Here is a 14,049-nt window from a genome sequence, read left to right on the forward strand (position 1 = left end):
GGAGGGAAGAGGACACTTGGCCTTCTCTCTCATCTCTTTGGTCATGTCTTTTACCCTTTCTAGTTGACCTGGGGAGAGGTGGCTTGCTACAATGTGTGGTTAGGAAAGCTGAGAGGGCAGAAGATGGACAGAGCTCATGGAAAAAGAGCAAAAGCTACTGGTTAAGGGCTGATCTCTACGAACTGGGGGTGGTAATGGTTGGACAAGGCTTGAAGGGAACGTCTGTGGATGGAAGGCCTATTCTATGCCAGGAGCTATCACATACATTACCTCAGTGAGTTCCACACTTGCATTTCAAAGGCCAGAAGAATTTGACCAAATATTTTGAAAGCCAGCATAGGTTGTTCATTTTCAATTTTGCCAAATACAGGCCGTAGAGCAACAACTGCTATCTCTCATCACCACAATATGAGAAGGAAAGACATTTTGATACCAGAAAAGTCAGAAGTATATTATTTTAGAATAAAAAATAGTTTTCAAATTGAATATATTGAGCATTATAAAAAACTTATTATGGAGCCGGCCCGGTGGCGTGAGTAGTGGTTAAGTTCACGCACTCCACTTTGGTGGCCCAGTGTTAGCGGGTTCGAATCCCGGCTGCAGCTACCTACACACTGCTCATCAAGCCATGCTGAGGCAGCATCCCACATACAAAATAGAGGAAGATGGGCACAGATGTTAGCTTAGGGCTAATATTCCTCAGCAAAAAGAGGAAGATTGGCAAGGGATGTTAGCTGAGGGCCAATCTTCCTTACCAAAAAAAAAAAAAAACTTATTACATTATCTTTTTATTTTTCTCTAATTTTGCCATTTTGTTGTAGACTGGTACCATACAATGTTTCATTTGTTTACCTGATATCTTAGAAAGTAGGTAGCCTCCCTGACTCCTAGCCTGGGTAAATACCCCTTCCATGTGCTTTGGTAGATCACATGTAATGAGGCCAAAATTTAAACAACATGACTCAGATGTACGAAAAATGTTAATTGCCCTATTTTCTGTAACTGATCTCATCTTGTTCTCATCACTCCTATTGATGGAGGAAAACACTTGATCTTGCCAAATAAAAGTGGCTTTTCGGTGGCTTTCAGTTTTAAATAGCCTATTTGGGTAACTGCTCAGTCTTGTGGGATTCTCTCCAGGGCTTTCCCTACTCCTTTCTCCTTTTCAAGATGGCGTCTGGTTACTGGGAGAGCTTACGTGTCCTTCTGGTCTTGTGGCCTCCCACTGAGGTGTCTCTCAGCCTTGGCCTCTGTCCCCAGTGTATCTGTGTTGGTGTGGCTTGGACTCCTGGTCACCGAGCTCCTGCACTGCTGAGACATAGCTGTTTCCCCTCTGTCCTTTGGGCATCATGCTGACTCTGCTACTGATGACTGAGCACTTTGTTGCTGCATCCGGTCACAAGGTCTCAGTACTTGGGTCTCCTTGCCCCAACTCTAGGCTTTATTGGGGTCGTTGCTTCTCTCAGTCCCTCCATATCCCCAACTCCCTTGGGAGACCTGGGAATGCTCTCCTGCTTTCTCTACCCTCAACACGATTGTGCAGATCCTGTGAGGCTGCCCTCAGGTCCACTAACCATGGCCCTGCCCTCAGCCATTGCTCCTCCTCTGCGCACACACATTGCATGCCCTGACAAATGCAAGAGTTTTCTGAAAGGTTTCTAGTCTCTCTGACCATGGCTTTCAAACTATTTTTTTTTTTTTACCAGAAGCTAAACTAATATATTTTGCATCTAGATACAATGCACAGACAGTACACACATATATATGTAAAAGAAACAAAAATTTCCTCAAATTATATTTATCCTTACTAATTGTGGATGCACTCTTATATCTTCTAATCTGGTTTACTGTAAGTCATTTCCAAAAACCTGTTGATCCAATCCACTAGACTGATTTTTTTACGCAACAATGTGTTACTGTCCTAGGATATGCTCCTAGGAAGTGAAGCGCTAGCTCTCAAATCTTCGGATTCTTCCCTAGTGCACAGGGACGTTTCTAAGATTCCATCCGCAAGTTCATCCCATGAGGTGAGGAAGTTTGATGTCTTTCATCTCTCAAGTCATGTCCTTTACCCTTTCTAGTCTAGGGTTTATTTTAAGGCCAGTCCTCTAATACTTTGGTTCTTATTATGTAAAATTAGTTGTGGGAGTTCCAAGAAAACTTCTTTAACTCCGAAAAGCCTGGATTTCAAGAATATTGTCTCCTTATCTTACCATGAATTTAAAAAACAGTTTTAGAAAAATAAATATTTTTTATCTCATGGTTACTGTGGGTCAGGAATTTGGAGGTTGCTTAGCTGGGTGGTTCTGGTTCAGGGTCTCTTACGAGGTTGCAGACAAGACGTCATCTGAAAGCTTGACTGGGGCTGGAGAATCTGCTTCCAAGACTGCTTACTCATCTGGCTCCTGCAGGAGACCTCAATTCCTTACCATGCGGGCCTCTCCATAGCGCTGATTGAGGATCTTCATGATGTGACAGATGGCTTCCCTCAGAGGGAGTGATCCAAAAGCCAGCAAGAAGGAAGCTTCATTGCCTTTTATGACTTAGTCTCAGAGGTCACACATCATCACTTCCATCTTATTCTATCCATTGCAAGCAAACACTAAGCCCAACCACAATGTAAGGGGAGGGGAATTAGAATCCACCTTTTAAAGGGAATGTCAAAGAATTTGTGGACATATTTTAAACCTCCACAGTAACTTTTCAGATAACTAACAACACAAGACAGCATATGCTATGTGCTACCTGAGTGATGTAAATGGTGAACGCTATGGGAGAACCCCGACTGAATGAATAACCACTGTTTCCTTGTGCAATCAGGGAAGGTTGCACAGAGAAGATGAGTCTTGAATTGATTGGTGAAGAATAAGATCAGAAAACGAGAGAGAATCAGGCAGGCATTCTAGTTTGTATAAACAGAGAGAGTAAAGTTGTGAAGGGAGGTTCCCACCTTAGATGTCCAGAGCGCTCAGACTACTCCATCTTACTAACTCTAGTTTCCCATCCACCACAGTCGACTCTTAATAGCAATTCACATTCGTGACCTCCAGCGCTCTTTAACAAAGTTTGACTGTCTTGTGTCTCATGACCTCCAGGTCTGCTTTCTGAAGAGTGAGAGCCAGTTACGTAAGTGGATCTGGGCTTAAAAGGATTAACATATTCACTCCATCCACATAGCATAAACATACGTTTAAAAAGTGTGTATAGGGGCCAGCCCGGTGGCGCAAGCGGTTAAGTGCGCGCGCTCCGCTGCGGCAGCCCGGGGTTCGCTGGTTCGGATCCCCGGCGCGCACCCACACACTGCTTGGCAAGCCATGCTGTGGCGGCGTCCCATATAAAGTGGAGGAAGATGGGCACAGATGTTAGCCCAGGGCCGTCTTCCTCAGCAAAAAAAGAGGAGGATTGGCGGATGTTAGCACAGGGCTGATCTCCTCACAAAAAAAAAAAAAAAAAAAAAAAAAAAAGTGTATAATCTGATAATCTCTGAGAGAGGGATACACTTGTGAAATCATCACCACAATCTAGAAAATGAACATATCCATGACCTTCAAAATTTCTTTGTAAACCTTTCTATCCCTCTCTCCATCCCTGACCTGTATTCTCAGGCAACCACTGATCTGCTGTCTGTCACTACAGGTTAGTTTGCATTTTCTAGAATTTTAAATAAATGAAATCATACAATATATACTCTTCTTAGTTTGGCTCCTTTCACTCAGCATAATGGAATCATCCATGTTGTTGAGTGTATCAAATAGTTCATTCCTTTTTACTGATGAGTATATTCCATCCTAAGAATATACCACAATTTGTTTACCCATTCACTTGTTGATAGTCACTTGGGTTGTTTCCAGTTTTTGGCCATTACAATAATACTGCTATGAACATTTGAGTATAAGACTTGGTATGGACACATTTTCATATGAAATGGTTTGGTCATATGGCAGGTGAGTGCTTAACTACTTATGAAACTGCCAAATTATTTTCCAAAGTAGTTGTACCATTTTGAATTGCCACCAGCAGTGTATAAGAGTTCCAGTTCCTCCATATCCTCACCAACACTTGGTATGGTCAGTCTTTTTAATTATAGCCATTCTGGTGGGTGTGTAGTGGCATCTTATTGTGGTTTTCATTTGCCTATCCCTAATGACTAATGATGTGGAGTGGTTTTTTCTTATGTGCATATTTGCCATCCCTATATCTTCCTTGGTGTCTGTTTTTGCTCATTTTACCCACTCTTTAAATGTGCTGTTTGTTTCTTATTACTGAATTTTGAGAGTTATATATTCTGGATATAAGCCCTTTATCAGAAATATGATTTGCAAATATTTTTTGCCAGTCTGGGGCTATCTTTTTATTCTCTTAAGAGTGTCTTTTGAAGAACAAAAGTTCTTAACTTTGATGAAATCTAATTGATTGGTTTTCTTCTTTTATGGATCATGCATTTGGTGTTGTATCTAAAAATTTTTTGCCTACCCTAAGGTCACAAAGATTTTCTCTTGTATTTTCTTTTAGAAGTTTAGAAGTCACTGTTTTAGAAGTCACAGGCTTTGCACTTTGGTTGAAGATCAATCCCCCACGTATGTTTATTTTGGGACCTCTATTTTCTTCCTTTAATCTATTTGTCTCTATTTTGGCCACTATCATACTTTTTTGGTTATTGTAGCTTTGTAATAAGTCTTGAATTCAGGTAGCGTAAGTCTTCCAACTTTGTTGTTTTTCAAATTTGTTTTTGTCAAACTGTCAGGTGTCAGGTGGTTAATTAAGATGACAAGCAAAACTGAAAGTAACAATCAAGTCTTTATTCATTTACTGTGATAGTATGAGCAAGAGGCCAACTTGGAAAGTTCTGGCTCCTTCTGTTCCCTTTTTCCCCATGGAATAACATTAAGTGCAAAGGTTAACCAGATGACATGCAGCACAAGTGAGGGAAACTGTTTCACTGCTGAAGAGCACGGAACAAAAGCTCCTGCTGTTTTACGGACGGGGCCCCGGAGAGAGGGAGAAAAAGTGTCTTAGTCTGTATCCCAAGGAGGCCTCCAAATGGAAATACCTGGGCTGGAAATGCAGATATGATTATGAGCATGGCTGGCCTGGACTGGGGCCTGAGTCCTTGACTGCAACACCCTCCAGGAGACTGCAATTCACCCTTGCACTGAGGCACACTCCCTGTACATCAAGTTTGATGTGAGGAGAGTAGTTGTCCCTTAGGAAGCCTGCCAGGCAAAGTCTCCGTAATTGCCTATGATTGGGCCTGAAAAATGACATGTAGGATTTTGGCCTGGAGCTGGACTCCTCAGTTTTTGGCTAGTCTAGGTCCTTTGCATCTGTACTTGAGTTTTAGAATCAACTTGTCAATATCTAGAAAAAAGCCTGTTGGGATATTGTTGAATCTATACATCATTTTGGGGAGAAACTGTATTTTAACAACATTGAGATGTTGAGTTTTCTGATCCGTGCACATGGTATATCTGTGTATTTATCTAGAGCTTTGAAGATTTCTCTTAGCAACGTTTTGTAGTTTTTGATGTGCAGGTCCAACACATTTTTAGTCACATTTATCCCTAAATATTTAATATTTTTTGGATTTTGATCCCGCAATATTGCTAAACCAACATATTAGTTCTAGCAGATTTCTGTAGACACCATATCATTAACCTAAAATATGTGGCATTGGTTTAACTGGCAGGCAGCAGACAGCAAGCACACAGATCTTACAGGCTGGAAAGCTGGCAACTGTTTTTATGCTGCCACAAAACATTTGATAAAATTGTCAACTCAATACCTTGGAAGGAAGACCATGTGCTCTATGAATGTGTAGCTGTAGGGAAAATGGTAGGAAAGACGATTCTCTGACCAATGAGAGAGTATTGGCTGTTTTCCATCTTCTTTAGCAAAGTCCATTGAGAAAGTTGAACTCAGGTAAAAGCTAGCCATTTTGTTAACAGAGATGGAAGGAAATAAAGCTCTGCTAAGATTGGAGTTCTCTGCCTGTAGCCTGCAACACAAATTGACTGGGAGTGGTTATTTAGGGCCTTCTAGTTTTGATAAAGCCAAAAGCTATTATACTTCCAATAGCAAAAGATAAAACTGTGACTCGAAGTCCTTCTCAAGGGCCATTAGCACAGTGTTGTCTGCCAGATGATGAAAGCCAGGCAAGCCGTAAAGATAATATTAAGGGGATTGTCTTCTCAACTAAACCTGCTGTTTTTGCTGGCTGCAAGGGCACTGCCATTAAGTTACTAGATACAGGATAGATGGGACAAACATCCAACCTGGTAAACAAAAATGAAGAGTAGTTAGGCATAAGAAATATGACTAGTTGTGATCCTTAGCTGTGGTTATTTGTATGAGGAATTGTAAAAGGAACAAATAGACCTGAAATCTATTCAGTCTCTTTTAAAATTGAATTAACAAAGAAGCTACAAGCCTAGTTTGCCAACGTTTGTGTCCATTTGACTCTGAAGTAACCCACAGTCCTTTAAAACTGCACCAGTAAGAAATTGGGCAAAAGAGATGTGCAGCCTCCCAGAAAGGCATACTCTTCAATATGCCCTTCAGATGGAATCATGGAAGATCACGGATAAAAACCTCCCAGTGGGTAAAGCCAGTACCTTCTGATGCAACAAACAAGGGACTTCCTTCTAGAAAGCAGAACTAGGGTCTAACCACGAAATTACTCCATCATCTGGGCAGTTTTTGAAGTTTCCCCTTTGCAACATTTGGTAAGGCTGTGGACCAGTGACTACTCTTTTTTTCCTCATTCTTTTTGCAAATTGATTTTCATATTCCTCCTTTACTATTGTATAGCAGGGGTGTGGGGGAGGGAGTGGGAGAGGGGAACACATCCTCATCTTTGTAGATCACTGGATCATGAAGAGCTACTTCCAGACTTGTAAAGGACTGCACATCATCTTCAGATTGTGGACTTTGAACTGGATGAGTAACTGCTTGGAACTTTGGCTTTTTTCCCATTGAAATAGGGTGTGTTCTGTGTGTCAGAAGATGGGCATATATGGATATCTGGGTGGCCAGAGGAGTGGGCTGTGACAGAGTTGTCTCCCAAAGTACATTCTCACCTTCCTCCTTTATTACTAGAACAGCCACGTATTAGCTGGATCTGTGGTTGCCCAGCTAGAGAACTTCCTCTCCCGCTTTCCCAACAGTTAGATGTGGCCACGTCTTAACCAGGTCAATGAAATGAGTAGAAACAACGTGTGCTACCTCTGAGACACATTTCTCAGAGTACTGAGATGTGTACCCCTCTACTTTCTGCCTTTTTGCTGGGCTAAGATACAGATGTGATGGCAGGTTCTGGGGGGGAGGTCATGTATGAGGTGACCAATGCTGGCTTACCAGTCCCGGATCACCTATCTCTGGATCAGCAAGATCCAGAGAAAAAAAGAAAAACGAAACTACCTTGTTTCAGATACAGTATCTCTGGGTCTCTGTTAAATCAACCTAATTTGTATCCCAACTAAAACCTAGGTCTAGTTTTGGAAAAGAGTATTAAGTGTTGTCTCCAAGGGGCAAGGCAGAGCCATTCTTGAACAAATGGAAAAGAAACTTTTGCTAATCTAAGTCAGGGTTTTGGCCCAATTAAACCAAATACATAACTACTGAATACTTAATGTGAGTCATTCCAGGTTGAGATATTATGGAAGAAAAGACATGGTCCTGCTCGGCGCTGAACTATATTTCTAGAGCATTACATAAGAGAGAAATAAACTTCTATTTTGTTTAAACTGCTGTATTTTGGGTCTTTGTTGTATCAAAGAGGATGCTTAGACTGCATCCTAAAGAACATGCATTGTCAGAATTTGTTGGAAAACCAGAGCATAATCACAAAAATAGCAAATCAAAGCAATGTGTGCCCAAAGGGGAGTATGGACAAAAAAAGACTCTCTCAGTGTGACGCGCAGAAGGGCTTAGGAGACTCTGAAGAAAAGTAAGTCCTGATGGTGAAAATGGCATCATTGGAGGCAGGAATATTTAATTCTCTTCTCAGAAAACAAACAAAACTCAATGCAACTATTCTCGTAAATGAGATAAGAAACCCATTTTATGAGAAAAAGCTTTGAAATACATTGTTTTTTTATTTAAAAATATATTTTTTATAATAATAAAAGGAACATAGCCATTGGAACACTTGAGAAGACTATAACAGTGTAGAACATTTTAAAACATAAGTTTAAAGAAAGTGAAGATCAGTAGACCATTACCCTGAACAACAAAATGGCAAACAATGTTTTAATTTTTTCTAGTCTTTCTTCAGTGGGTGTGCAAGTAGAGGCACATGCATTTTCATACACACTAAACACTACATATATATACATACTGCAGCTCTGTGGTGCTTTTTCATTTAACATTATATAAGTGCTTCTCCTTGACATGAAAAATTCTTTAGTTCTTAGTTGCTTAGTAATCCTGTTTAATTTCATACAATCAACCAGAAAACATAGAAAAAGCAAATCAATACATATCAAAAGGCAGTGATTAAAAGAAAACACATATTTCCTTTGACAGAAGAATGATCTTATTTTTTTCAAATGCTTAGCAGTGACCATGGCTTCACAAACCTAGAAGTGACACCCTGGAGTGTTTTCAGGAAAGGCCTGTAGAACCTACTTTGTATAATCTCAAAGCAAAAACACATACAAGTAAAAACTGAGGCAAACTGCCCAGAGGAAATCTAAATTACAAACACTTTAATCTAAACTGAATGTTACATGTCTGGTCATAGACTACAATACAGCAGGGCTAATCCTCTGGTTCTCCTTATATTACAGTCCAGACCACATTACAACAGAGAGGTAACTAAACCCATGTGGGAGGTTGGGTCAAAGCCTTCTCATTTCTGTGGGTGCTGATCTGAAGTTTCCTCCCGCATCTGAGACTATCCGCCCATTTTGGCAGAACATTTGTGCAAAACCATAATTTCACATATGGAACTCCCAAGTCACCCATCTGGCTCCACCCACCTTATTTTTTGGGTTGAAAATTTGTCACAGGAACAAATGTTATCTCCCATGATTCCAGAAACAAGAACGATCCAACAGCACCATTAAGTTCACCGAAACTGTGTTAATGGTGGTATTAGTGCCCTGCTCCTCTATTCTCCCCTGTAAAATGGGTTTATCAAGGTACTGTGTGTGTGTATATATATAATTATCTTCCCTAATCTGAAAGTTGTGCTTAGTTTTCATTTTGGATAAGTACTCATCTTTTTGATAATTTATCATTATAATGGCTCCAGTGGACACACACACACATTCTGATTGTCATAAGGGAGTCTTATATCTTATTGGGCATACCGAACGACAATGGACGAGGTGGTGAAATGGGACCATTTTAAAATCGAAGGCCAGGGTTGTTTTTTTTTTTTTTGGCCTCTGCCGCTTCACTTACTTCGCCCGCTATCAGCCCACTTATTCTCTGCAGGGAAACTTTGTACTGGGGCCGAGCGAGAGAAACTCGCCGGGGCTCCCGGGCCAGGCACTCGTCGCCCTCAGTTACAGCGCGTCGGGCCCCGCCTTAGGCAAGGCGATTCCGGAGCGACAGCGGCCACTGCCAGCAACGCACGCGGCCTAGGCGGAACCGCGCCCGCCCACCCGCCGCGCGGCCCAGTGCACGCCGGGCCCGCCGCCAGCCGCTGACTCCGCGGACAGGAGCCGTCCCGCCCGGTAGCTCCTCGCCAGCCGCACGCCCATGCTCTCGGGCACCAGGAGGGCTCGCCAGCTCTTCCACCGTCTCTTCCCGGTCCCGAGAATGGACGACCACGCCTCTAAGATCCTCAGCCCCCAGGAAGCCCTGCCGGGCCGGAAAAAGGCGATCCTCGTGGCGGGTAAGGACGCGGGCACGCACAGACGGCACGGCTCTCGTCGCTGCGCACGCGCGCCAGCGCCCGGCGGCTGCGCGTCCTCCGCCCGTCCCAAAGGAAGCCGTGGGCTGGCCTCGGGCGGGTCGTTAGGCTGGGGTCTGCGCAGGCGCGGAGAGGCATCGGCAGCGTGGTCGCTCCTCTTTCTTTGTTTAGCTCCTTACGCCCTAAAACAGCACAAGACCCTTTGACGGAATCTAGTTTGCTGGTGTAACTTACCTAGGGTGCAGATACCTGGGCGGCTCCAAACTTTGGGCAGGAAAAGCTGAGCCGCTTTCCGCCTTTTCTCACAGGTGCGCGCGCGCGGTGCTGGGCCTGTGCCTCCCCTTTCCTTTCTCTTTTGCACCGGTCACTTAACAGCGATGGTGCTGTGTTTTGTTGTCACTGGAAGCAGTGGAATGATACAGGACGATGAAAACTGCAGTTTTGAAATTGTATCTTAGCCTAGTGTTCTGGTTGCAGGAATGATCCTCAGGCCTCCATTATGCTCCAGGATCGTTCGGTTTCTCCCAGTTGGCAGGAGCTGCCCCTGGCCCTGTGCTTCCGAGTCTGCCCGTGTGCATCAGTCGTGTGGAGGTGTCAGTTTTAGAGCTGTGCTTCCCAAACTTAAAAATAACTTTACAATCTCATACCAGTACTTTTGGAAAATACAAAAATGAAATGCTAGAAAAATGATCACGTGCTTGGATGCCCAGTAACGTTTAACACTCAAAGTTTTCAAAACCTTACGTCTCAATTTCTGTCGCAGACCCGGAGCGGTTTGCAGACACCACAGGTCCACCAACCTGAGGACCATACTTGGAGCAGAATTACCTTGGGGCAGCGCTTCTCGAAGTGTGGCCCCACCAATTTGTGTTTTAAACAAGCCCTCCACGGGATTATAATACACCCGCGTAGTTTGTAAACCACTGCCTTAGGGATGTTGGAGAATTAAGTGGTGATTAGTCGTTTACATATGGCCCAATGCCGATGAATCCTGAATTTGAAATTTCCTAGAAATTCTTATATTTTTCTTTTCCTAAAAGAATTGTCGAGTATATATAAGAGGGGGTCATAGTGAGGATCTGCATATCATATACTATACTCAATATGAGATTGGAAAAGGTAGAGGTTTTTTGGATTGGAGGCAGTTTGGAAATGGATGCTGTGTGACCTGTTTCTCATTCACTGTATTAGCAGTTCTGTTTCCTATGCCCCCATCACTTCACCTCCAACTCATTGCCAGCCCTAAAGGTTTATGTTATTTTTGACTCAAGTTCAGAGAATGAGTTTCCGGAAAAAATCCAGATTGACTCTACCTACCTCTAAACTATAACCCGATTGTCTGAATTTATCTTAAAAATACTCTTTTATGAACCAGGATTTATAAATGGATATTTAAAGGCTATGCTGTCTCCATGCTGAACTTCTCCAGCTTGTACTGAACTTGCTCTTTATACACTACCGTGCTTTTGGTATGCCCTCCCAGACATCTAAAAACCAAACGAACCAAACACTCTTGATCGGATTTCCAAACTGGTTCAAGATCAAGATTGTCCAGAGTTTCATTCTGCTTTATCTTAACCAAAGTCTTCCCAATCATTTCCTTGTTATATAAATGACGCTTTTGGTAAAGATAACCAACAAGACAGAAACGAGCCAACGATTTCTTTTGCATATCCACATATTAACTCTTAACTGGGAAACCTCAGGACTTGGTTCTTTTCCAGGCTGTTCTGTCTTTTTATATAGCTGTGTGTTCATCTCTGTATCTGGGCCAGTAAACTTTTTTGGTATAGGGCCAAGGCTGCAATGCCTATGTCCTTGTTGTTCAGTTGTTGGGACTCCCCCTCCCCCCAAATATTTAAATTTTAGATTGTGGCCTTTCTAATCTCCACTCCTGGTACTATTCCTGCCTTGACACGTTCCTGAAAGTTCTGACTGGCCCCAGAAATGGGCAGTGTTACCTCTGGTGGGTTTCAGTGGCTGTAAGCTTGAAGCTTCTGGACTTAATATTATTGTTTTGAAAGTTAAATTCATCTCTACTCCAACCTCTAATCTGTTTAACAGCTCTTCACTTCTCTGTATTACCTCTATCTGTGTCTGCTGTTATTTGCTCCCTGACTCTCTCAAAAGTTCTGTGACAAAAGCATCACCTTCTGATTTTAGAAGACAAGGCCTGTCTGTTGAGTGTCTGACTCAGCCTAGTACCAGGTGTGCCCTATTACCAAATACTTTCGGTGTGAAGGGTTATCTTCTTAGCTTTAATCCTACCTTTTTCCTTTTTTTTTTTTGTGAGGAAGATCAGCCCTGAGCTAACATCCATGCCAGTCCTCCTCTTTTTGCTGAGGAAGACTGGCCCTGAGCTAACATCAGTGTCGATCTTCCTCCACTTTATGTGGGACGCCGCCACAGCATGGCCTGACAAGTGACGCATTGGTGCGTGTGCGGGATCTGAACCCGGGCCGCCAGCAGCGGAGGGTGAGCACTTAACCGCACGCCATGGGGCTGGCCCTGTTTTTTTGTATTCTTAAGGAAACTTAGAGCCTTTTATAAACTGCAGCCTAGTAGTAGATTTCTACTTTGTGAGAAGGTAAGATTCAATCCTTCAAACTTCTTAATATTTAATTCCTCCCAGGCTGCCTAGAGTGGATCAAAACATGACTAGGCCTCCTTTGGGTGATTGGTTATTATTTATCATTGTTTTGTAGGTGTTAGCCAATGCAGAAAGAAGGCAATTAGAGATGTACAAATTGGCAAATAGAAAGTAAAACTAACACCGTTTGCAGATGATAAGATTACATACCTGGAAAATCCAAGAGAATTTAGTAAGGTGTCAGAGTATGTACTTAACTAGACAGAAACCAATAGCTTTACTCTGTATAAACAACTTGTTAGAAAATATATTGGAAGAAAACACCCCATTTATAATAGCAACCAAAATAAATTTAGGAATAAACTTTGCAAAATATATGCAAGACCTATATGAAGAAAAGCCAGCCTTGGTGGGCTAGTGGTTAAGATTTGGCACTCTTGCTGCCTCGACCCGGGTTCCTTTTCCTGGTCAGGGAACCCGTCTGTCTGGTTGTCATACTGTGTCATGGTATGTGGTATGATATGTGTTGCTGTGATGCCGAAAGCTATGCCACCAGTATTTCAAATACCTGTGGGGTCACCTGTGGTGGACAGGTTTCAGTGGACCATCCAGACTAGACAGACTAGGAAAACGGACCTGGCCACCCACTGCCAAAACAATTGGCCATAAAAACCCTGTGAATAGCAGCGGAGCATTGTCTGATATAGCACCCAAAGGTGAGAGGATGGTGCAAAAAGACCGGGCATGGTTCTGCTCTGCTGTCCACAGGGTCGCTAGGAGTTGGAATTGACTCCACAACAAATGTGAAGAAAACTTTAAAACACTACTGAAGGACACAAAAGAAGACTTGAACAAATGGCAAGACATACCAGGTTCTTGGATGGGAAGACTGAACAGGAAACATATATCAGTTCTTCCTAAGTTAATTTCTAAAGGTAATATGGTTTCCATAAAAATGCAAATGATATATTTGTTTTGTTCTAGAACTGGACACACTAATTTAAAAAATTCATAGGAAAAATAAACAGGAATAGTTATGGTAATTGTAAAAGAAGGGAACCCTACCAGATTGTAAAAGTAAAGCTTAATAATTTAAACAGTGTGGTACTGGTCTGTGTACTGTTACTGGTACTGACCATGATAGGTCAATGGATCAGAATAGAAAGATCAGAAATTCTTAAATACATATGGGAATGTAGCATATGATAAAGGTGATATCTTAAATCAGTGGGGAAAAAATGGAATATTCAATAAGTGGTTGTGGGACAACTGGGTAGCCATATGGGAAAAACACCCCAACAAGTTGGATCTGTACTTCACATCTTATGCCAGGATAAGTTCCAAAAGACATATGATGATAATAGCTCATGCTTATTGAATGCCTACTATATGCCAGGCCCTGTAGTAATTACTTTACATTTATGTTTAATCTTCATGGGAACCCAACGAGGTAGTAACTATTATTATCCCCATTTGTAGATGTGGAAACTGAGGCCCATAGAGATTAGGTCACTTATCCAAGGTCATATAGGTAATAAGTGGTCAATCTGGGCTATGAAGTAGGCAGTTTGGCTCTAGAGTTTGTGATCTTAACTACTAT

At 42.3% G+C, this 14,049-nt stretch overlaps 1 protein-coding gene across 4 annotated transcripts in view; it reads left to right on the top strand.

Moving 5' to 3' along the window:
* Positions 1-9,622: 9,622 nt before the first annotated feature.
* The window catches only part of MSRA (methionine sulfoxide reductase A), a 392,963-nt gene continuing 388,536 nt past the window's right edge, over positions 9,623-14,049 (top strand). Inside the window, exon 1 of one of the 4 annotated variants that reach the window (XM_087437390.1) lies at positions 9,623-9,841. In XM_087437390.1, the coding sequence (XP_087293516.1) occupies positions 9,706-9,841 (136 nt within the window). In that variant the 5' untranslated portion in view covers positions 9,623-9,705. The remainder of the gene's footprint in view (positions 9,842-14,049) is intronic. The other 3 variants (XM_087437388.1, XM_087437391.1, XM_004433523.3) reach the window with 3 other exon arrangements.

The sequence above is a fragment of the Ceratotherium simum genome, chromosome 12 (genome assembly GCF_057802395.1).
Source record: "Ceratotherium simum simum isolate JZ-2026a chromosome 12, ASM5780239v1, whole genome shotgun sequence".
NCBI classification, from domain to species: domain Eukaryota; kingdom Metazoa; phylum Chordata; class Mammalia; order Perissodactyla; family Rhinocerotidae; genus Ceratotherium; species Ceratotherium simum.